The sequence below is a fragment of the Melanaphis sacchari genome, unplaced genomic scaffold (assembly GCF_002803265.2).
Source record: "Melanaphis sacchari strain LSU unplaced genomic scaffold, SCAv2.0 Contig174_pilon_pilon, whole genome shotgun sequence".
In the NCBI taxonomy this organism is placed as follows: Eukaryota; Metazoa; Arthropoda; class Insecta; order Hemiptera; family Aphididae; genus Melanaphis; species Melanaphis sacchari.
The window spans coordinates 92,072-116,959 of record NW_020270814.1 but is presented as its reverse complement, the minus strand read 5'-3'; the positions used below and the strand labels follow the sequence as shown (position 1 = coordinate 116,959).

The 24,888-nt window shown below is 24.3% G+C and overlaps 5 protein-coding genes across 5 annotated transcripts; 2 read left to right on the top strand and 3 right to left on the bottom strand.

Moving 5' to 3' along the window:
- Window positions 1–804: 804 nt before the first annotated feature.
- On the bottom strand, window positions 805–11,558 carry LOC112592390 (nucleoporin NUP188 homolog). Its single transcript, XM_025336416.1, has 28 exons — window positions 11,163–11,558; window positions 10,880–11,084; window positions 10,591–10,797; window positions 10,239–10,496; window positions 9,630–9,763; window positions 9,307–9,541; window positions 8,241–8,528; window positions 7,921–8,163; window positions 7,700–7,854; window positions 7,359–7,635; window positions 7,008–7,287; window positions 6,755–6,882; window positions 6,557–6,694; window positions 6,388–6,495; window positions 6,152–6,316; window positions 5,771–5,922; window positions 4,559–4,694; window positions 4,209–4,450; window positions 3,712–3,893; window positions 3,391–3,626; window positions 3,188–3,325; window positions 2,965–3,129; window positions 2,741–2,884; window positions 2,503–2,675; window positions 2,182–2,398; window positions 1,917–2,108; window positions 1,013–1,164; window positions 805–944 (listed from the first exon to the last, which is right to left on the bottom strand). The coding sequence occupies exons 1-28, from the start codon at window positions 11,180–11,182 to the stop codon at window positions 884–886; spliced, it is 5,031 nt and encodes a 1,676-aa protein (XP_025192201.1). The 5' UTR covers window positions 11,183–11,558; the 3' UTR covers window positions 805–883.
- Window positions 11,559–14,348: 2,790 nt separating this feature from the next.
- Window positions 14,349–16,707, top strand: LOC112592398 (protein lethal(2)essential for life). The gene is made up of 3 exons (XM_025336426.1): window positions 14,349–14,473; window positions 14,803–15,269; window positions 16,528–16,707. The coding sequence occupies exons 2-3, from the start codon at window positions 14,805–14,807 to the stop codon at window positions 16,654–16,656; spliced, it is 594 nt and encodes a 197-aa protein (XP_025192211.1). The 5' UTR covers window positions 14,349–14,473; window positions 14,803–14,804; the 3' UTR covers window positions 16,657–16,707.
- A 1,635-nt stretch (window positions 16,708–18,342) lies between these two features.
- On the bottom strand, window positions 18,343–20,804 carry LOC112592416 (platelet-activating factor acetylhydrolase IB subunit beta-like). Its single transcript, XM_025336447.1, has 4 exons — window positions 20,415–20,804; window positions 20,140–20,346; window positions 19,138–19,260; window positions 18,343–18,749 (listed from the first exon to the last, which is right to left on the bottom strand). The coding sequence occupies exons 1-4, from the start codon at window positions 20,478–20,480 to the stop codon at window positions 18,465–18,467; spliced, it is 681 nt and encodes a 226-aa protein (XP_025192232.1). The 5' UTR covers window positions 20,481–20,804; the 3' UTR covers window positions 18,343–18,464.
- Window positions 20,805–21,085: 281 nt separating this feature from the next.
- Window positions 21,086–23,342, top strand: LOC112592419 (alpha- and gamma-adaptin-binding protein p34-like). The gene is made up of 6 exons (XM_025336450.1): window positions 21,086–21,235; window positions 22,283–22,470; window positions 22,529–22,640; window positions 22,723–22,857; window positions 22,921–23,049; window positions 23,109–23,342. The coding sequence occupies exons 1-6, from the start codon at window positions 21,163–21,165 to the stop codon at window positions 23,270–23,272; spliced, it is 801 nt and encodes a 266-aa protein (XP_025192235.1). The 5' UTR covers window positions 21,086–21,162; the 3' UTR covers window positions 23,273–23,342.
- Window positions 23,303–24,886, bottom strand: LOC112592401 (phenylalanine--tRNA ligase alpha subunit; the record flags this gene model as incomplete). Its single annotated transcript, XM_025336430.1, has 2 exons — window positions 23,303–24,323; window positions 24,388–24,886. Coding segments are annotated over 2 exons (1,461 nt in total), but the record flags the coding sequence as incomplete, so codon positions are not given.
- Window positions 24,887–24,888: the final 2 nt, after the last annotated feature.

Genomic DNA, 24,888 nt, shown 5'->3' with positions numbered 1-24,888 from the left:
ATTAAAGTAATTTATTTTACTTTATAGCTAGTAATAGATATAGGTTTTTAGGTAGGCTAATTAAATTTCAACAAAAACATTTAACTTGTTACATTAAAAATATTTAATTACTAAAATAGTATTTATTGTTTATTTTTAAATCAATATATTGATATCATAGCCGAAATAAAGTTAAGTTGAGGGATTATTATTATGTATTAATATAAATAAATGTACTTACAACTTACAAAGTTAATTTGAAAAGTATTTTATGAAAAGATAGGTTTTTTAAGCTATAAGCTTACTACTCACCCTCATCAATACTTTGTAGAATAGAAAGAATAGTATAAATATGTTTGCAATGTAATAAATAGATAAAAACATAAAATACATAAAAATAATTAATGTTTTAAACATTTCAGTGTTGTTTATGTGTATAAAAAACAATACTGAATGTAAATGTTTCGAATTCCACAAAAAATATATTAAATAATATCAACATTCGTTTAAATATCTAATTTTTTCTTTAATTTAAACATAAAATATCTATGAAAAAATGTTTTTTTTTTTTTTTTTTAGTTCCAATATGAATTATGAATTATTTAAGAATAACTTTGCATTAAATTATTAAATTGATTTAACTAATCAAAATTTTTTTTTGCCGATATTTAACAAAAAAGATTTTAGGGTCTTTTTAAATGAATCTATGTGTTATAAACCTTTTTATTTCCCCTATCAAAGCAAAAATCAAGATTATATCAGAGATAGTAAATTTAAAAAAACAATGAATACTGATAATTTGTTTATATTATTACAAAATCTATGTTGTATACAAAAACAATAAATAAATTAATGATATTTACTATCAGTCTTTTTATAAATTGAACTTATTAGGAAGATTTATTCATCTTAAAATTGAAAATCCTGTAATTGATAAATCTTTTCTGGTTGAAGTTGTAGAGCTCCTAAAAATTAATTAAAAACAATGTTGTTATATTTGAAAATACAATTTTAAAATTGTAAATAAAATTACCTGTGAATATCTTTAATAAATTCAAGTAATTTCATAAAACCAATTAACAAATCTTCTGAACCATCTCCATTTGATTGTTGAGATCTAATATCAAAGGATGTTATTCTCTTATCTTCAACATCTTTACTTATTGTTCTATAGAGAAGCAAACTCTAAAAAAAATATATATTTTTATCAAAACTCAAAACAAGAACATCGGAATTTAATTTAGCATTTCTAATTTATAACTAAGTTATACTAGTAAGTTCAATCTCTTTTTTATTGAAAATTTATAAATATAAAAATTTACTTAATAAATTAAAAAAATTTCTTGATTTCTTGGTTTTTCTGTTACTAAAATATTATTTTTATACAGTCCTGATTTCAGTTAGTCTTTTTTTAAGCACTTAAAAAATGGCAGGAGTAATTATTCAAAGGATAAGCATGAAAAAAATATATAAGATGTAAGATTTGACAATGATGTACAATCAATGGAATCACTGAGAGCTCATATTAATTAATCTCGACGTACTTCTTTAGGATCAGTGTACATATGGCACTTGAGAAATGCCTTTTTAGTTTGTCACCTCAGTTTTTATTAAATGAAATTCTAATGGAAAATTTAACGTGTAATTTTATATAGATAAGTATTTTCTGACTAACCTAAATACCAAAAAACTTATAATCAATTATTTGGATGATAAATTTACTTTATAAATAGAAAAATTCTTGTCACTGCCTTTGAGAATTTAAAAATGTTCTCAATTTTATGTTTGAATGATATACTAACAGGCATATCAAAGTTGATTAAAATTAAATTAATGATACAAATTTCACTTTATGTAATTCTTTATGCCTAAACATCTAATCATCTTTTTAAATGACATTAATAATAATGATAATAATAGTAATAATTAAAAGTTACCATATTTTTCGCAACCTCAGCAATTTCACATAATTGTTGGTTGTCATCACTGTTCTGTGATACTTTCATTAAAAGTTGACTGGTGAACGTATACACACATAGTTCTAAGGCATCATTTAAACTAGCTAAATCTACATCTAACACATACCTTTCATTGAGTGCTGATATCAATGAAGTGGAAACAGCTCCATGCTAAATTTTTATCAAAATATTGATTTTGTTTAATTTTAAGTAACTTTGTTCAGTAAAAAATAATTTTACTCACTCTAGTTATTTTGTCAGACAAAAATACAATCATTTCAATTAGTCCGTCAACAGTAAAGAATGTACTGAATCTTTTATCAATAATTATTTCTTTGCTAACAATATTCTTGAATACACTTGCATCACTTATACCCAATTGAAGTAATGATACAATTTCATATGGAGGTATCATGATTCGTACAAGAATTGAATTACAAGAATACAACATTTCAAAAAGTCTGAAAAATGAACATAATAAAATTGATATTATCAAAATAATAATTTTATAGTTTATAAGATACATTAATAAGCATAAGCATAATTAAGTAATGGATATTCTTACATTTTTCTTGTAGTATTAATTTTCAGCAAATCTTTTTCTGTAAATAAATCTCCTCTAGTTTTCCAACCAGGTAAATTTAATTGTACTTTTTCATTTTTGAACATACTCATGATTAAAGCATCTGGATCATTTAATTGTAAATATGAACCATAAGCACAATCCCAAATACTTATCTAAATCGATTATTATTTTTTTGTCAACAAAAAAGTATGAAACAATACAATAATAAATTACTTACAATAATTTTTTCAAGTGCAATATAACATGAACCACCAACTGACTGCCAATGATAATAATATTCTTTGGAAACAATTACATTCATCAATTTAATAACTGTCTGAACTAGGTTTAAATGAGGAGTTGTAAGTTTCATATTCTTTGGCTGATAAGTAAAAACAAGAGTTTATTTAGTTTATGATATGTAAAAATTATTACTATTATATAATTTTATTTAATACTTACAAAATTTAAAATTATTGACAAGTCCAAAAAAATTGAAGTTAATTGTTGTATAACTTCTCTTTTAACACAATTGTCACAAATATTTAAAAAGTTTACAAGCATTTTAAAATAATTTTTATAAACACATAACCGTTTTGGATCATCAAATTTAATATCAAATTCAGTCTAAACAAAAACAAATAAAATATTATCTGAAAAAAACAAGTAGATGTTTTTTACTTACAAATTTTGCAGATAATACAGTGCATAAGTGCTTTATGATAAATGGCTGAGTACCAAATTGTGAATGAAATTGCTTAAATGATGATAAATACAAAAGAAAATCAGTCACTTCAACAGTCACAGAATTAATTTGATTTTCCTGAATAAATAATTAAAAAAATTTTCTATTATACAGTAATAGAAAGCTACTATAAGTAATAATACTTTATTGGATTTATCCACTAATTTAAGCATTTGGCAAATAGTATTTGTTAAAAGATGTGATTGACGCCAATCAGTAGATGATCTAGTAATTACAGGTATGATCTTATAAAATAATGAATTAGTTAGTTTTATATTAGTAACAATTGATCGATATTCATGATCTGTTTCATTAATATTTTCCAATTGATTTTCAGCAAGTTCACAAATAGTGCTGTACATTTCATTACTAAAAACATCTATAATAATAATAAAAAAACAACAACAATAAGTTAAAAACATGTTTAAAAAAAATATAAATTAATTAACATTTATAGTAAAGACCTTTGTGAACATTTTCACTTAAAGCTGCATCATTAAAAAATACAATATTAGCGATCTCATTTACCACAATCAATACTGTAGTTTTTGATGTTTGACTTTTTGTTAATGATTCATTATCATTAAGTAATTTTAATATTGTTTGTATATCATTAATAGTTGATTCGGAATTTATAATACAGTTCCTATTAATAAAAAATAAAGACAAATGTTAAAAAAAAAAATTGACAAACACATTTAAAAATTAGGATTAATAGAAGTCAATATATAATTTTTATATTGCTTTTTTTTAAATATTATTTTTAACAGTATTGAAGTTCTATACACTATCCATATAAATACTACAAAATATGATACTTTGTATAAACTAATTGTGTACACTATCTATATAAATTGTTAACAATATTTTTATGAATCAGATTTGTCAAGATTATAAAAAACTCCTTTTATAGTTATATTATTTAATAATAATTAAATATCTTTAAAAATAAAACACTTACTTCTTCCACATTTGTAACATGATCAATAAAGACTCTCCCAAACTAACGATTGAACTAATATCATTACTTTTCAACTCAATTATAAATAGTTTTAAAATATTATCAACTACTAGATGTTTATCGTTAACAGCAGAATCACGATGTTTTAAAATCAGAAGTGTAAAAAACTTCCATGAGTAAATTAACTTTCGTTTAGTATCAATTAAAGCATCATTATTGTCTTCAAAAAAATGTAAAAATCCCTGAAAATAAAATCAAGCAATACAGATTAAAAATATAGTTAGTTGATTAAACTAGGTTAATTAATTTAAGAAGTGAGTTTTCATAAAATTTATGGGTAAATTACTAACTTTTAACATGCTGTTTAATCTTGTTTTCAAAAAAATATCTAATTGTTCTGCAAATTCTTTATTGCTTTCAATAGGACAATAATGAGATTGAAGTGATAAAATAGAAAATACTTCTGAATTTATTTCTGGTATCATTCTATAAATATGTAATACATTAAAAATAATTCATAAATAATAAGCATTAACTTAATTACAAGGTAATCTTAAAACAAGGAAAGCGACTCTGTTTTATAGCAAAAGATAAAAATAAGAAAGAGTGTTGAGTTCATAGTTTGTAACAAGATACTTAAAAAGAAAAAAGAAACATTCAATAGTTCAAAAGGTGTAAAATAGTAATTGAAGAATAGCATGTTGCTAAAATTACTTTAATAAAAAGAGGATAGAGATACGAACATTTTAAATCTAGAGAAATTTAAATAAATTTGTCAAATAACAAAATAAAGAAGCCTAGAACAGAATTAATTCACTTAATAAGTGTTTCTTTGCTTTATAAATAATTTAAAATCCAAACTAGTATAAAACAGATTCAAATGGACCCTATATAATGTAATGATAAACCCAATAACTTTCTTTTTATGTAAAACATGGGCTTTAATAAAAATAGATAAAGCTTAGTTATACTTGAAAGAAAAGTTTTATGATGAATATTATGGTCAAAAAAAAAGAACCAAAATGCAGTAATATATAAACGGAGAAAAAATAAAGTTATTATAAACAAATTAAATGATTTAGATATAGTGACAACACTGACAACAATGAAAAACAAAAGAATGCGGGTAGGACATGTATGGCGAAGCCAATGTACAAGTTAAGGGGAAAGAAACCAAATGGATACCAGAGACTAAAACCATTACAAAATAACAATAGGCATACAGAATACAAAAAACAACTATATTGAATATATCCAATGGTAAAGAATTAGAAGCTACAGAAAAAGATGGGAAAGGATTGGTGGCTGTGGTATAATTAATACATATTTTAATATTTTTCACCATAAAAAAATTTGTTTTTTATAAAAATAAATTTCATTTGATATTTCTATGTTTTAAAATTTTTTACAAATATTAAATTAAATACCTATAGCAATTATAATCAACAAAATAAATGTAAAAAAAAAAAACTAAATATACAAAAACCTGTTAAAATTAAGATTTAAACTATAGAAAATAAAATGAGTAACGAATAAAGAATAATCATCATTATAATACTTACTTATTATGAAAAAGCGGTTTAAAAATTAACTTCCAAAAATTGTTGTTTTGTTGTAAATAATGCATAGCTAAATTAAATCTGTTATACCATAATGTATGAATAATCCCCAGGGTCTCAAGATAAATGTTGTTTTCTTGTTCTTGTTTAAAATCCTAAATAAATAACATAGAGTAATGCATACAGAGTTTTACATTTATTCAAAACTAAATTAGCCTAATTAATTAGTATGATAGAGTTAAATTTTTCTTGTAAATTTAAATATTATAATAATAATAAAATTCGTTCAAAGTTATTAAAATTTTACTAATTAATTTGATAAGTAAAAAAAAACAATATTACCATTAAAATAAAAATTTAAATAAGAAGTAAAATTTAACTTACATCAGTCTCAAGTTCAACTTCAATGAACCATAATATACTATCATCATTATATTCAATTTGTTTCTTATCTTTAATACAATTTTCAAGTAACTCCACATTTAATATAATTTCAAACATCTTACATTGATAAGCAATAGCATTATGTAAGAATTTTAACATTTTCACCTAGATAAAAACAAAAATATTTTTGAAATATATATGAACTCAAATAAAATTATAAATATATATATACATACAATATTATTAGAATGCAGTCTATGCAATTTCAAATAAGATACCATTTCTTTTCGTGCTATTTTGTCATTGTCAAAACCCATTGATAGACTGAAGGAGACAAATCGTTTCTGCACAAAGTAATTAATACATAAAATAATATTTAGAATAATAAATATTTATTTTACTCACTTCTGCAAGTGTCCCAAGAATAGTAAGAGATAATGTGCTTAACTTGTTATGAAATACAGTCAAACGATATGATAACAAAACTGCAAGTCTTCTTTCAGGATCAAATAATGCAGTATTTGTTCCTTGTTTAACTAAAGACTGAAATGTTAAAAATAAATATATAATCACATATAAATTCAAAACAATTATTAAGCTTACAAGTGACTTGATATCTATGATATAATTTAATAAAGACAATGCAAATATTAAACATTGTATATTTCTTTTTCCAATTCCACTTGTCCAACTGTGGTAATTATGCATTATTTTAATAAAATCATTTTCTCCTAAAATTAATAAAACAATAATTTAATTTTTTGTTTATTATAAATACAATAATTGAATATCTAAGCTTTGTCTAATCTCCCATAAATAATATATTAATGACTTTATTACACGAATATAATTTTACCTATAGTAGCTATGTTTAGAATCATTAGTGAAGCAATTGATGTTGGACTATAAGGTAAACACAAATCCAATACTTTTTTAATAACTATCATTGAAATTTCTTCTTCAGATTCTGGTTCTAACACAGAAACAACATACATTAAGCGCATACATGCCCAACCTAAATCCATTTTTTCTTTGGGGCCTATAAAGAAATCTGATACAGCTAACAATGGCATTATAGTCTTGAACACAAACATCATACCAGCTGTAGCACATTGACATGTTAATACATGCTTAATCTGTAATTAATAATTTAGAAATGAAATATTTATAACCAGCTAAATAGAAAAATGTTTTTACTATAACATACTTTTAAAGACGCCTCGATTAATTTAACATACTGTGTTAAGACTGGATAAACTTCAGATCCATATTTCAGAATCATTAATGCAATAGAATTTTGAGAAAACGGATGTAAATTTACAACAGAATCTTCAATACCACCCATTAGAAAGGGGAAAAAATTATTCGCATTGAAGTAACACATTGTTTGTTCAGGGAAGTAAACAAGTATGTATCTTGCTAATTTTAATATTTCAGACACAACCTCTGGATCAGTCACATAATTTGAATCAATGTAAGATACACTAAATAAAATAAAATAAAATATATAATATGTATACAAATTATATACATTTTAGAAACTTATACCTAGGTACAAGTGTTAACAGAGTTTCACATGTTCCCATAATATCATCATTTAAAGATGTTGCAACATGTGCAATAGATTGAATAATTTTAATAGAATTGATGAGCATTTCTTTTATACTAATATAAGAAGAAATCTTACGATCTTCGTCACGACACTAAAAATTAAATAAATACAATTGCTAAAATAATAACAACAATAATAATATTAATTAAAATTTTACCATTCTAAAGTTGTTAATTGCAGAGTTTAAAAAGTAGAATAAAGGCACTTTAATGTTGAAACGGACCATATCTCCATTAAGAATAAATTGAGTGTTTTTAGGAATTTCAATGCTATAAATAGAGTCGTTTACATAATATTGATCAGTTAATAAAAAAGTGTCCGTTTCTTGTTCATAAATGTATTGTCCATCTGGGGGAGCAACAGCAGTAAATGAATTAATATTATTCATCAGATTCCACACCTAAAAGTTTAAAAAATAATAAACCATTAAACTATAATATAACAAAAAATTATAATATTTTAAAATAAAATATTTACTTTATTCAAACTTTGTGGTGTCCCTTTTATAATACCCGTAAAGAGTTCAAATAAACTGCATAAATTAACAGGATACATATCAATAAATTTTTTTATGAACAAACCAACACCACTTTCTAAGTTATCTATAGTTTCTATTGATAATCTAGGGTTTCTTTTTAATAAATATGCTAGAAGCTTAATAATAATTGGATCATAGTCAACCAATTCAAATACATCTAATTCAATACTTTCAATTATTAAGTTTTCGCATAAAACTCTTCCTAACTTGTCTATAATTGGATGATCCTAAAAAAAATATTAAATATAAGTAATGAAGAACTAAAAGCTAAATAATTATTGTTAGTAAGTTAAAAAAAAAATTGTTCTTTGGATACAGGAATAAGCTAAAAAATCATTTAAGTAATATGAATAACGATAAAATATTTGGGACCGGTCCAATGTATGATCTACCGATAAACTGCTATCTACAATAAAGTGTTATTGGTAGAACATGTGATCTACTGAAAACATATCTATATTTTACACTATAGTGCTATACCTATATAATTATTGATATGGATTTTACGACTGTATTGTATTTTTAAGATACATCATTTAAACATTCAGTTACCATTTAGCGTTCATTCGTGTTATTTCGTTTGTTGATCAATTTTTTCAATTTTTTTTTTTGTAACGATTTAAATTTTAAAATGAATTCTACTACAACAATGGGATATATATATAGAAATATAATTATTGAAGAATTGAAATTGAGCTCATACTCAAACAATAAAGTCGTTATGGAAGTTAGTCAAGTCTAAGTATAATATTAAAGTTAATGGTGCATTTCCACTATTAGACTGCCAACTTAAAGCAGAATGGTGGCGGTCATGCCACCCGGTACAAACTCGAATATTTGATGATTTTTTTTATCAGATTTAAAAAATACTTTTGCAGTATGAATATAATATATAGTTAATAGTTAATCACACATTGGACTAGCCTTTTATTGGTAGATCACACATTGGACCAGCCGTTTATCGGTAGATCACACATAAGTTCGGTCCCAAATATTTTTAAATACTTTAACAGCTGATGATTGACACATTCTTAATAATGATGGCCACATTTTTAATGTGCTTATGGCTTCTGTATAAACTTCTAATTTTTGAGGAACTTTTATTCCAAATTTTCCTTTAAGGTGAAGAATTGTCCAACCCATAAGAACAATACCATATTCACTACTAGGTTGGATCATTCGAATAATTTTATCAGCTTCGTTGAATTCTATATTAGTGGACCAAATATAATTTTCACTCCTGCAATAAAAAAAATTTAAACAAATACAAAATTAAATTTAAAAAAAACAATTTATGAACAAAAGTTTAATATTCATTAATTACTCACTCCCAAAACAATGCAATAATTTGTAATGAATGCAATGTCTCTAAACTTGAGATCTGACTCATAAAAGAAGAATATGCAGTTTGTAAGTTATTATAATCATATTCTAATGTTTGATTTTTTCCAAAGTTATTATCCTATAAATATCAAGTAAAATAAAATAATATATTAGTTATAAATATTACCTGCTTAAGATTTTTTAGAAAAAATAGAATTTTTTTTTTTAATGGAATAAGGAAAAAATTGGCTTTATAATATATCTTTTGTAATTAACATTACTGGAAAAGTAAAAATTAGTGTTTTATATCACTAAAAATTGAAAAGTAAACATAAATTATTAATGAAATTTTAAATTAGGCACACATTATTTTCTCAAGTAGTTGTATTGAACATTTTTAGATAATTATAAAAAAATGTAATATAAGAAGAACCTTGACGTACCTATTTTAAACAAAATCAATCATTGCTAAAGGGATTAGGTATCAATTGTTTGACTTCACATACTCAATACAGATATAACATTAGTTACATTTGATTGAAAGTAAACAACAATTTATAAATAGAATACTAAACATTTAATTAAATATAAACATTTATTTTTAAATTACTTACAATGAGATTAGTTATCCAAATATTAAAATCATCTTTTGTAATTTGATCCACTCTAAGTGAAGTTAAAACCATCAATTGTAGAATTTCAATTTGTTGATTTAAAATAAATGTTAACAAATGTTTGTGTATTATTTTTTGAAGAGGTTTATAAACAATTGTATCAAAAAATGTTAATGAACGAACATGTGATAGTTGTTCTCTTAAAGAAATATACCATTCCTTCCAGTTTTGTTTACGAACAATTTTTTTACAAATAGCCTAAAATTTGAAATAAAACAATTAAGAAATTACAAACAAATAAAAATAAAAATAGTTTATATATCTATTGGCCATTAATAATAATTGTACTTACAGAATAATGACAGTTTTGATTTTCTGCTGCAGTGAGAATAAATTTTAAAGAACGAAATAAAAATAATAATTCTTCATTGTAAAACTTCCATACATCTACACAAACATTATGTAATTCATGTTCAGACATAGTTGTCTTCAATTCATTTTGACACACAAACTCGTTGTATTTGTTGTAAACAAATTTTACGTCTTGTTCATTAATAAACTAAATAAAATAGATAAATTAATAATAGGCATATTATACTAGATTGAGACTAGAGATACATAAAATAACGTATAATTATTACAAGTAATTGGGATAGTAGAGGATATAAGAAATCTGTATCCGATTTATCATTTTTATAAAAAACCAATCTTGATGAAGTATGAAATTTAAATTTGAGTATGCCTTTTTTCATTTCTTCCAAATTGTCATATATCATAGATTCAATTGATTCATCTGCATAGTTTACATTCAATTTATTTAACTTGTAGTAAAATTGTTTCCAGCAACTAAAAATAAAGTAGAAAAATAATACATATAGTAATCTATAGATTTAAATAAGAATAATGGTTATTTGCATAACTTACTTCTGATGTTTTGAATTCATTTTATAGACCAATTGATCGAATAAGGAAATAATGAATGAGTAAAATTTATTTGTTGGTATAAAATTAAAACAATATTGTATATAAATGTATTTATATTTATGATTTATAGAATTTTCGAATAATGAATTATGAGTTATTATTACAATTGATTAAACATTTTTTAAATATCTTAACAATGTCCAAGTAATCGAGAGTGGCAAAAAACCAAATTCTGTAAATTGAAACTTCCAAAAGTCAGTACTCGTAAGTTTATTCTGTTCTTGATATCAAAGTATTGAATTGTAGTTACATTTTAATTTTTTACTGGTTTACTTTTTAATGTGCATAATATTTGAGGTTATATTATTGCTTATTAGTTGATATCACAGATGAAATTCGTTAGTGGTAAACACGAACTCGTAGATTTCTCTTAGTCCGTGGCGGTAAACGTTAGAAATGTTTGATAACAGAAAAATTTGGCCCTTTTGTTTGCTATACGAAGAAGTAATCAAGTAAACGTTTTCAAAGATCGTTAAGAGGACGTCACATCACCCGTAATTTGATTATAAAAAGTGTTTTACGCGGGACAACATTTCTCGCGCCATATTTGTTGTAGAGCTACCAAATTTTCACAACTTTATCTGTGCAACAACGTGCTCTAATTTTTGACAGCACTGTCCAACCATTTTTTATGAGTAAATGTAAAAAACAAAAAAATAAAATATTTATAATTAAAGTAAATAGTCATAATCCAGGGTTTGATCTATTTAGTTCCAATAATCAAAACTATGATCATACTGTTTATACTTTCCTCACTAAAATCAGAGAATTACTATTTACTATTACCATTGATTATTTAATATATAATAATGTACTAAAATATTAATTAAGTATAATATTATTAAATCCACGATTAACTCAGTTAATTAACTAGTTAATCATGTTAATTAGTGTATATAAAGTATCTATATTAAGTTTTTTAAACTGAGTTTTGATAATATTATTTTCCAAAATAACTCTTAACTTATATTGATACCCCTAACTTGCTCATCTTGTGGCATTAACATAGATAAGTACTATACGGTAACAAAAAGTTTTTGAGGAAATTTACAAAATTTTATAGGAGTTAATATGTGCCCTTAAATCTTAATAGAAATATTTATGCATCTAGCCTGAATTAAGTGGCAGAACTAGCGGGTAAGTTAACTAAGTGAAACTTTGCAAGTGGCTGCTCGGCAGACAAACAATAAAAATTGGTTTTTTTTCTACATTTTATTATAATAGGTAAAAAAAAATGATATATATACTATACTTAAACGTATATTTATTTTGAAAACATCTGAATTATATTAAATTATAATATGTACTATATTTTAACTATCAAGAGTTAATTTTCTCTACTATTGTTTTTTCTCAATATTATGTAGGCCGTAGGGCATTTTGTAGATAATTTTTTACGAAGAGCTCTAAAAATATAATTACTGATTTTAACCTATGTATTTATAAAAGAAAAAAGTTAGCTGTTAGAATTATTTTTAATTGTAAGAAATTATTAATAATAACAATAGTTTTGATTACCTTATGATAAGGGAGGATAAAGTATTAAAGTGTACCTGCTACCTTGAATTGTTTAAGACCATTTACATTTATGGGTAAGGACCCCATTTTAAATTTGATTTAAGGGCCCCCACTGCATAGGCGCACATAGGGGGGTGCTTAGCACCCCCAGTTTCCTGTAAAATTTATTTCAGTATTTTATCAATCATTTGAAAATTATTGTGATTCATTGGTTTGGAATTTTTTCTATTACAAATAGACAATATGTAGCTTATGAATTCATGATTAATAATGTATTGATTGTATTGTATGAATGCACGTTCCACTGTTCCAGTTTTCATCTAAACGTTGAACATTAACAGCAATCATATTATAAAAATTTGCATTATCTAACAGAAAATTAAATCTTGTTTAAAATTAATTAGTGATTATATATTATTATTATTATATATATAATATAAATACATTTTAATATTAATTATAATAATTAAAAATTATTAGAATGCAGTTTATTATGGTATTAGGAGTGTGAGGGCAAAGCCCCCCACTGATCTGTTTACTGTAAATTATTCCAGCACCCCCTAAATTCACACCCAATGTGCGCCTATGGCCCCCAGTGTCTAATTACGACACTGCCTGAATTTTGATTACAGATATCTTTGGCAAGCGTGAGCAGAGAATCCATCCATTTATGATACTTCATGGTTTGAGAAAACTGATCTTAAAAAGTTATAAAAATGACAAAACAAATTTGTTTTGTTATGGTTAAGACTTTAAAAGATATTTACACTATTTATGCTTAAGCTGTTTGAGGGACCTATCAGGGATAAATCAGAATAAAATATTGTTTTATTAGATTTCTGGTAAATTAAATAAGTAAGAATGTTTAACTCATCTTTTAAAAATACTTTTAGTTGGTAGATAGATAGGTAAAACTAAATCGATTTTGTCGATTACCTACAAATGTTGCATAGATATATATTCCCAATTTCCTATTTATTATTGTGCTTATTTTTTTCAATTGTTAATGAAGGTACTGACAGCTTGACATTTTCTATTACATAAATAAAACGACGCCTTCGAAGTATTTTTTCTACTATAACGTCTATAACATACAAGTTTTTAATACTTTTGAGTTGTTAGGAAATGGTTAAAAACTGAAATCTTACATCATTTTATGATACAGAAATAGTACGTACCTCTACATTATATCTTATCCATAGTTTTAAAAAAATAATAAATATTCTAGAATATTCAACGTATCATTATAATAATATGCGATTGACCCACTTTTAAAGACATTTGGCAAAAATAGTAAGTTTGTTTATAGGTATACAATTATACAAATGCACGATATACCTATTATGTACATTGGAAGGATAGTATCTACAATATTTGTAGCTTTATGACTCACAACTTGGTGAGAATTAAGAATAATAAATAAACAAATTAAGGGATATTCTTGGAATCCTCCCACACAAATTTAGTTTACAGTCAGCAACAAAGGTCAACTAACAAACACCAATTCCAAGTGTATAAAAATAAACTCGTAATGATTGGTGAATAATGATAATTCATATATATGTGAAAGCAGAACACTTGAGTATAAATACGACAAAAAATGTACTTTTCTTAATAGTTGACTTTAAAAAATCAAATAAGTTACCTCTATATTTTTCATTAATTACATTGTATTGGAAACCAAATTTTACTGTAGGAAGTATATTTGTTTGTTATCTATATAAATTATACAAGTAAGTCGTACTCGTATATTGTATATGGAATATTTAACTACATAATAATTTATTTTTATAAATAATATGTATTTAAATATAGTATTAGTAGTGATCCATTTATATTTATTGGTTTCAGTTATTTTTCAAGTCAATATATTTGATGTGTAAAAATTTGTTTCTTATACAGTTTCTAGTTAATACTAATAAATATATTAAAATTGAGTGTAATAAATTAATGTAGGCATGTAACCATTGTATAGGTATTCATGTAAATGAATAACTATACAATCCTTATTTTATTTTGTAGTTGTTTTTGCATGATGCTTTATAATGCATTCAATTCACAGATATGTCTTTGGTGCCATTGTTCTTCCGAGATTGGTGGGAAGATTTCGAACGTGAGCGATTACCAAGACGATTATTGGACCAAAACTTTGGTCTGGGGTTGCATAGAGATGATCTGTCCACTTTAACGTCTGCTCTAACTTCGCCTTCTCTGAGATCAGCTACATACTATAGACCATGGCAAGGTGTACTTAACAGACAAAATAGTGGTACATCCAACCTTAAGTTTGATGACAAACAAGTACAAGTTATATTAGATGTTCAACAATTTGGACCTGGTGAGATCACGGTTAAAACTTCAGAAGGAGCAGTTATCGTTGAAGGGAAACATGAAGAAAAACAAGACGAACATGGTTTTATATCGAGACAATTTAAAAGAAGATATTTATTACCTAAAGATGTGGATTTAGAACAAATTGTTTCAAGCTTGTCTTCTGATGGAATACTAACAATTAGTGTTCCTAAAAAGGTAAAACTTTTAATTAACTAATTAATGATACCCACTAGGTACTGGTATAACCAATTACAGTCAAATTTGCTTATTACAATGCTGTATATAATGATATTCCGGGTAAAACGATTTCAAAAATGTATTTGGTTGGTTTTATATGTTATGTGTAGTTATTTTTTATAATTTAGATATAATGAAATTTGGTTATAATAATCAAATTCTTTAAGTCTCTTGAAGATCATTACAAGCAAATTTGACTGTACTATAAATTACATTATTTTATTTATGTATATAAAATCCACTATTTATTATTTAATATATTTAAAATTACTTACTTTAAAACACATAGTAGGTACTAAGCGTTTAATTGACTGAAAGATCACAAACTAAATCCCTATAAAACCTTTTAGAATAAATTAAATTCCAGATTCAATTTGTTACATGCTACTTACATTGCATTATACTAAAAAATAAATATTTTCCTTCTTGATACTCATATATATATTCTAGGCATAATTAAAATTTTTAATTTGGAGAGCTGGAAAATGTGTATAATTTAAAAAATTTTGTATTAACTACATAAACTTATATGCATACTTAAGATTTTATTCTGAGACAGGCATACAGCACATATAACCAGATAGAACAATATATAACAAGTTCTTGTATATTATAATTTATAATTGCATGCACTCTTAGGGGTGGGTATAAATAAATTATATCACACATAACCTTAATAAGTATGCTACAATAATTAATTTTTGTAGACTACAGTAAATAAAAATGTTGACTATTTAGAGCAGCAAGAATACTTATTTTTACATATTAAGTCAATTTTAGTAGCTATGTAATAAGTAATAACTAATAACTATAATCAAGAATCAGAAAAACATTTATTCATAATAATCCTTTGTTTTTCTGAACTATTCAAATTATTTGCATTCTACCAAGTACAATATAACTATAATAACTACATCCCTAATAGTCCTATTTAATAAAATAAAGTCTTGCTTATGATTTATGAATAAAAAACTTAAAGATTTGATCAAATTTAATATTCTTGAGGCTTTCCTATCCTAATGAGTTAAATATCAATTTTATAAATAACATATTATTAAAAAAAACAATAATAATTTAAATTTTCTTATGAAATTTGTTTTTAATTACAAAATATACTAATACCAATCTAGACCTTAAACTTTCAATAAATTTTAAATCTTGTTTAAAAAGTTATAGTTAGTTTATAAAAGTTTAATCCATGCATTTATTTTTATAGGAAAAACAATTAACAGGTGAACGTACTGTACCAATTATTCAAACAGGAACGCCAGCAGTAAAAGCAGCTGAAGCTATGAAAAATGACGAAACTCCCTTAGTTACTGATATTAAAGTTGAACATCAATAACTTTATTTATTTATATTTTACTTATAATATATTATACTAGCTATGTATTTATATGTTTTATTAAAAAAAATCTTTCATAATTGAAATAAATGTTAAAAATTTAATGTCAAACTGTAAAGGATATGGTAAAGCATAATCTTACTTTTAAAAAACTTACAGGCATCTAACAAACATAAATTACTTAAAAACAATCATGCTTATTGAATTTGCTGTTACAAATTTTCTGTAGCATACATATATTTCCGACCAGCCCTAATATTTAACCCTATTTAAGTACCTATTTTATGTTATCAAATAGAGAAAACAAAAGCATTCAAATGCCAAAAAAGAAGTGAAATAGTAACTTATATTGATACTATGTAAAAAATTACATAAGGACAATATTTTTATGTACACAAAAATATAAATGAAATAAAATAAAGGGAAATAATTCTAATTATGTCTGCTATCATTCATAAAAAAAATTTTAAGTTATTTTAAATTGGTGATAAATATATTTCTTTTTAATTCGGCAAAATGCAAAAATAATTTACAGTTATTCCTTGCAGTATTGTGGTGAATGCATCAATTTTTTTATGGGGTGTGTGGGTGTGTAATGACTATTGGATAATAATTTTAGTTTTATTACAATTGGTCAGTGATAGTTATTGTCTTCACGAGTTTTTGGTTAGGTTGGTAGAATATTAAACTATAGCTTCTTAAAAATTCAAGTTTGCTATGACACTGTTTTTTCCATGTTAAACTATAGAAGGAAATTTTATAAAAAAGTTTTTTAAATGTAATCAATTTTTCTATAAAAAGAATTTTAAATTAAACCAACTAATTATCTACTAACATCTTAAATTCATTATATAATTTAAATTATATTTCATATGATAGGTATTTTAAATTAATAATATATAAAATTATGTATTAATAAATTTAATTGTATGACTTTAATACACATACTTAAAAACATATTCATTAAAATAGTAATGTAGTTAAAATATGGCAGGTTTAAACCATTTTTATAAATGTAAGAACTATCAAAATCGATAAGTAGATGATGAAGTTAATATATACATCTTTTTTTTTTTAATATAATGGAACGTTTAATAGAAATTAATGTATCATCCTACACTCCAAGATTAATTATACACCAATTATCCATGCTACCATAATAATACAAAATATCTTAGCTAAAGCTCTACTAATAAGATGAATTAAAAATATAGGAATAAACATTTAATTGTTTTTTAAGATGAGTTAAATTTTTTTAAATTATATTTTATTAAATGATAAAAATTAATTTATCCACAAAAAAAAGTTATGATTTGTGCATTGCATGAACATAAAATTGCTGTAATTACTAATGTTTACATTAAAAATAATTAAATACAATAAGCAAAATTTGTACTGTAATATAATATTATTAATATAAGTATTAAAGTAAACATATAATTAATTTTTATTTATTTATGTATAAATATATATGAATACAAAGAATTTGCAAAATTAGATTTAAAAAAAAAAAAAACTAATATACTAATTCCCCAATTAATTTAAAATAAATATTATTAGCTTCAAAGCAATATTGAAATATACCTCTAATGATTATAGCTTATGATAAATCTAATGCATAATATTACTTAATCCCTCCCCCCTAAAATCAAAAACAAAAAACAGTCTATACAATTAAATTAGGAACAAAATTTGAAAATATTAAAGCCCCATGAAATTATGAAAATTATAAATAATTAGAAAATATGAAATTAAAGAATCACAATACAAAATGCTTTTGCTTTCTTTGTGCGAATACAAAATCAGATTTACTGAGTTTCAACTAATTCTTTGTCAAGATCTTTGGCTTCTCCAAGAATTTGTAAGAGCAATTCATGTACAGGTTCAAATATTTTACGATAACATGTGTCAGTTGGATGTAGGTAATCAAGCATATCTTGAGCACTCAATGTATCATCTGATTGCAACAGACCTGTATTGACAGTAATTACTTCTAACCGAGAAATTGACTTTACTTTTTCATGTATAATTTCATTAACTTTAGAATTACGAACACGTAATGGATTTGGCCTTGCACCACGAGGTAATAAATCCTAAAAACATCAAATTAATGTACAAACTATTTTACACTTAACAATGATTCAAGAATGAAAATTAATGTCCAACTTAATATTATTCACTCATTAAAAATAAGTCAATTAGTCAAATATATTTTAGATTTTAAACAGAGCAAACAAGTTACTGGTTTCCAAAAACACAGAAATAGAAGAATTAATCAATATTTGTCAAAATATTACAATTACATTATTTAAAAATTTAATTCTGGTAAAATTATCATTTGTGCTTATTGAATCATTGTTGTTTTAAAATATATTGCATGTATTGCATACATAAAAATTTAGTTGATAAAAAAATAATTTACCTAGTTTGAATGTATCTTAAAATAAAATACAAATATTGTATATATCATAAAATAATTACCAACAAGATGATATAGCACTCAGGCAGCTTGGATTTAATTTCATTGATAATGGTTAAAATACCTTCCGATATTTCATCAGGAGTATTACCAAAATTGTTTGTACCAACATGAAGAACACACGCCTAAACAATATTATTAATAACATGATTAATGAAGAGTGAGGACCATTAAAAAAAATATTATAACTTTTAAATGTTCTATAACTATTTAATGTACAAGATAAATATATATATATATTAACTATATTCTAAGCTGGTATTAAGGTGATAATTTAATTAAATTCTAATTTCAACACTATATAATATTGCTATGAGTAACTGATTTTTAAAAGTGGAAAAAAAAAACTTAGATAACGATTGGTTTATATTAATAAAAAAAATAATAGAAAACAGCTAATAAATATTTTATTTTTTAATTACATTTATAATTCTCAATCAGTTTTAGATACTTATAAATTCTTGTAATAGTCAATTAATAGCTATTGATAGCTTTAAACATTTATTCAATCAAATAAAAACCACACGATGTAAAAGATTCATCATTAAATTAGTATTGGCATATAATCTCTCTAAAATTAAATATTTCAATTATTTATGACTGATACTTAATTCTTAAAATAAAAAGGTAGTTCTACTTACTAACTATTAAACATTAATAATTACTTATCACCTATTAAGTAGTATCCAAACCGTTAAATTATTTACAATGGAAAAATTCCTCATGTAAAATGAGTTATAAGGTAACATATTTATAAACAATAATTAATGATATTATTAGCAGCAATAACATTAAGATAGGATGCTGATTATTTTGAAGAATATATTCAAGTAAACAGCAATATGAACAGTGGAGAATGATAGACCTCTCTCAGTATATTGTTTGCCAATCCCAACTCAAATTAATTAAATAATATCATATAGTAACAATAATATAATACACATATAAATATATATATATATATATATATATATATTAATACTTAAAAATTTCTTCTAACTTACTTTAGGTTTAATATTATCAAGAATTCCATTTTGAATTCTCCATAATACTCCTTGAGTAAGATCACCACCAATACCAAAATTTAAACAATGGAGAGGTTCAAATAAATCATTCCATATAGGACTTGACTGTAATTTCTGAATAATAGAGTCTCCAATCATAATAACATCAGGTTCACGTTCTTTTGCTTCAGATACATGACGTTCGTGCTAATAAATGTATCAAAAAACATAAATGTATGAAAATTACAATATAATTAAAATTTTAAATTATTTACCTGGCTCATCCATCTGTTGTCTCCTTGTATATCAATAGGAATCTCAGGAATTGTACAAGGATTCATTTTAATACAAAATTAAATATTTTAATTAATTCCAAATATAATTACAAAATAAATTAAGATTATTAACAATAAATTCAATTAATATTAAAACAAAAATTAAATAGTACTAAAATATTCTGAATTACTAGTTGTGCCATACAAATTTAAAATACTTCAAATCATATGCACCTTACACATACCGTTATATACTTAGAGACCTTAGAGTAAATACTAATGTGTAAATATTAAATAAATAATGTTAAATATGTTGACAAAACCATGTAAAAGAAACTTTATTTTAGATCATAAGATCCGTTCAGTGATTTTAGTGACACAAATTATAATACTCTTATACAGTATACAGGAATAAAGTATAAGGTAATATCAATTATTATTATTATTATTATTATTATTGTATTTGCACATCAGCTGATAATTTTCAATTTTTATCAAGATAAGATAATTTAATAATGATTAAGTTATCATTATAACATCAACTACTCAACTTTACTGTATACACTAGAATGGCAGATGCAAATGCAAATGCAACTGAAAATTGTTTAATAGTATTAAATTAATTAATTACAGTATTCAAATTTAAAATTACTTTATTCTACGATTAAAAACCTAATCTTTATTATTAAATAAAAGACATAAATTTTGAATTTCTACTCAAATAACTAACAATTTGTATTTTGTAATCATGTCAATAAGTGAACTCCCTTGTGCTTACATATATAGTTGTTGTGATGATGATCCATTGAAAATAATTAAATGTAAGCCTAAATTTGTACTCATTATTATTAAATTAATATATTAAACATGACCTGGTCAATAATATTTATAAGTAATTGTTTGGTATTATTTTATAAAAATATATGTTAAGTTGGTTTGGTGCTTCTCATATTTAAAATTTTAATGCTCCTGAAAAATCTGAACTTTGCTTATATATGTGAAATATTCAATTAGAACTACAAGTTAAAATTTTCAACCAGCAGATCCTACCATCTTATTGATTGGTATTTTTGTAGTTAAACAGTATAGCCAATTTATGTATTTGTTAAAATTATATTTTAGTAAATGTAGTAAATTTCTAAATTATTAGTAAAATTTATATCACTTCAGAAGTCCATTTTAAACTTAAATGCGAGGTTCAGCTAAAAGTTAAAACATCCAATTTAAACAAAATTCAAGCATTCCAAAATATTACAATTAGCAAAATCACTAATTCTCTATCAATTATATTTCTAACTTAACCTTCAATAAAGTTATTGGATACAAAAAATTAATTGCATAAGCTAAAAAAGTATTTAAATATTTTTTTACTTTATTAAAAAATTATGAAAATTCACTAATTAAAACTGTACATGTCCCATCACTCCCAAGAAATCTTCATCATAGACTTAAAATAAAATAAAAAATAATGTAAAAATCTAATGTAATTCTTTAATGCAAATCCTAAGCTAAGTATTTTGAAATGAGAGTTCTTTGATTACGTGTCATCAATTATGCTTTTATCCCTTACATAATACGTGTTTAATTGTATAGATTATTTATTTTATTTAAAAATAAAAGTATGTACACTATATAGTAAGGTTTTTTTTTTTTAGCTAAATAACGTTTAAAACAAAAAAATTGTAAATTGACTATGTAAAATGAAGTATTAGAGATTAAAGAATAAAAGACAATTCATTTTTATAATATAGTATTGAAATTATATGAACCATACTTGGTAGTAAAAGTTATTTTGTTCTACGTGTTTATTAGTAACTAATTAGTAAATTATTCATTTTATGTAATCATAAGTGTCATGATTTTTACAGTATTGAGGAATGAAGAAAATATTGAAATTTGTAATAATGAAGAAAATGTTTTATCAAATCGTTGGACAATTGACTGCAAATATTACACTGCTGACATAAATTTATGTACCTCCATTAGTTTAGATAAACTATCTGATCAATTTGTACACAACATTAATGCTATAATTATTCTTTTCAACATTAATAAGGTAAATATATTATAATAATTTGTATTTTTTATAATAAATTATATTTTGATTGTTCTAGAGCAATATTATGGAAACTATGAATACATGCTTACCTTTAGTTGAGAAAAGTCAAGCGGAAGTTTTGATACTATTGAGTGAAAAAAATATAGATAGTCATTTGTCCAACAATGGTACTGACAGTAATAATTAATTTTATTAAAACAAAAAAAGAATTGTTATATTTATCTTAATGATTTCTTGTAATTATTAAAGTTTTTGAATGGTGTCGAAAAAACCATTTTGAATTAATTGTGCTTGAAGAAATTGCTGATGAAATGGATACAACTGGAATTGAACGTGTTAAACAAGCTCTTTATGCACATCATTGGCCAAATCTTAAAGCCAAATGTATGTAATTTAAAATTAACTTAATTAAATTAATTATTACTTACATAAATATGTTATATTAAGGTCAAATAACAAATCCTAGTGCAAAATCAATAATTGAAGATAGTGTAATTAATTCACAATTAAGTGGAGGATTATCAGATTTAAAAATGGATACAGAGCAAGAAGCTGAATTGGATAGTGATTTATTTAGTAATTATATTTATAGTAAAAAAGTTGTTGATTTACTATAAATTTTCACCTTATTTTAGCTGAGATGTTTGAAGGAGATTTTAATTTTTTCAAGACTATTGACAAAGTTAGAAAGTTGAAAGAACAAATTTCTGCAATGCCCGATGAAGAAAGAAAAGATGCTGCTGAAAAGACATTGACAGAGTGTTGGAAAGCATTTTTTGGAGATGATGTAGACTTTTAAGTATTATTTATTACATAGTAAAATAAAAAGTATTGTATCAATTAAATACATCATATATATTATAGCATCATAAAAGTTTACAATATAATTTATTTATCTAATCTACAAATAGGGTTATCTTGAACCATTTGTAAATTAACCCTAGGTCCAACTAGATCTCTAATATTGTTTATGCCATATTTAATCATAGTTGGTCTCTCTAACGATAATCCCCAAGCTATAACATTTACTTTTTCTGGTAAGCCCATTGGTAATAGCATTTCAGGACGAAACATTCCTGAGTTACCAATTTCAATCCATTTTTTTAGTCCTTGATGATAACAAAATATTTCCATACTAGGTTCTGTGTATGGATTATAAGCAGGTTTAAATTTGATTTCAGTCATTCCTAATCGTTCGAAAAATGTGTGAAGAACTCCAATTAGATCTCCCAATGTTAAATTGTAATCAGCTATTACTCCTTCTACTTGTTGAAACTCTGCCAAATGAGTAGCATCTAAAGTCTCATTTCGGAATACTCTATCAATACTAAAGTACTTAGTTGGTTTGAAATCTTTAGCTAAGCCATACAACATACGAGCACTTACTGCAGTTGTATGAGTTCTCAAGACATTTTTCTTAGCTTCATCTAAAGACCAATCATAACCATATCCTTGGGAACCATAGCCTCCTTTTGAATGTACTGTTTTTACTTTGTTTAAATATTCTTGAGGAAAGTTTTCACTAGTTTGAGGATCATCCAAAAAAAAAGTATCATGCGAGTCTCTAGCTGGATGTTGTTGAGGTTGAAATAATGCATCAAAATTCCAAAACGAACTTTCAACAAAATTATTGGTTGGCATTTCAGTAAAACCCATTTCAAGAAATATTTGACGAAAGTCTGAGCGAACTTTCAATAAAGGATGTAAGCAACCAGCTGATTGAGGTTGGCCTAAAGCTTCAAAATTGTAAGACTTGAATGGAGTTGATTTCCATGAACCAGATAATATCATTTCTGTAGTTAATTCAGTTTCTAGTTTTACAATAGAAGTTGTAAATTCTGGACCCTTCCCTGCAAAAAGTAATATAATTAATAAATATTGTAAAGAGTAATAAATTCAAAATAATTCAATTACCTATTATGAAACTCTTTATAACAACTTCACGAATAAGTTTTCGTTTTTTATAATCCAACTTGTCAGACTCAGAAATTTGATCACGAGATGCTTTTAGTTCAATCAAATCATTTTTAACCTTATCGACGACTGAATCAACTTTTTTCATCACTTTATTCAATGATCGATCAATGACTATCCAACCCTTCGACATTGCTTGGCTGAATCCAATTTTTGCATTTGGTATCGACATTAATTCCTTCTCCTTCTGAGGTATTCCATCAGACGGAATAGCGTTATACAGGTTTACTTCATAACTACCATTCAATAAAACCGATTCTCCTTCATCAGTAAGTTCCCAATATTTGCTTGTCACTGGATCAGCAGTAATTATATTCCCCAAAGCCAATATGCTTTTAACAACACCAATAATTTTTTGATGGTCAATATTATTTTCTTTACTGAAGTCCCATGTGCTAAAGGAACCTTTAGTATCCAAACATTTTAATAACTGCTCTGAAT

What these genes read in the sequence shown, in the direction of transcription:
- LOC112592390 (XM_025336416.1), bottom strand. Translation starts at nt 11,182, where the DNA reads ATGAATTCAAAACATCAGAA. An exon ending in AAACCGCTTTTTCATAATAA is followed by an intron (nt 4,695 to 5,770) that starts GTAAGTATTATA and finishes ACATATTTATAG; the next exon opens with AATGATACCAGAAATAAATT. An exon ending in CTGAGGTTGCGAAAAATATG is followed by an intron (nt 1,165 to 1,916) that starts GTAACTTTTAAT and finishes TATTTTTTTTAG; the next exon opens with AGTTTGCTTCTCTATAGAAC.
- LOC112592398 (XM_025336426.1), top strand. Translation starts at nt 14,805, where the DNA reads ATGTCTTTGGTGCCATTGTTCTTCCGAGATTGGTGGGAAGATTTCGAA. An exon ending in CAATTAGTGTTCCTAAAAAG is followed by an intron (nt 15,270 to 16,527) that starts GTAAAACTTTTA and finishes TTATTTTTATAG; the next exon opens with GAAAAACAATTAACAGGTGA.
- LOC112592416 (XM_025336447.1), bottom strand. Translation starts at nt 20,480, where the DNA reads ATGAATCCTTGTACAATTCCTGAGATTCCTATTGATATACAAGGAGAC. An exon ending in ACAACAGATGGATGAGCCAG is followed by an intron (nt 20,347 to 20,414) that starts GTAAATAATTTA and finishes TACATTTATTAG; the next exon opens with CACGAACGTCATGTATCTGA. An exon ending in AGTGCTATATCATCTTGTTG is followed by an intron (nt 18,750 to 19,137) that starts GTAATTATTTTA and finishes TGATGTTTTTAG; the next exon opens with GATTTATTACCTCGTGGTGC.
- LOC112592419 (XM_025336450.1), top strand. Translation starts at nt 21,163, where the DNA reads ATGTCAATAAGTGAACTCCCTTGTGCTTACATATATAGTTGTTGTGAT. An exon ending in TAGTCATTTGTCCAACAATG is followed by an intron (nt 22,641 to 22,722) that starts GTACTGACAGTA and finishes TAATTATTAAAG; the next exon opens with TTTTTGAATGGTGTCGAAAA. An exon ending in ATTGGATAGTGATTTATTTA is followed by an intron (nt 23,050 to 23,108) that starts GTAATTATATTT and finishes ACCTTATTTTAG; the next exon opens with CTGAGATGTTTGAAGGAGAT.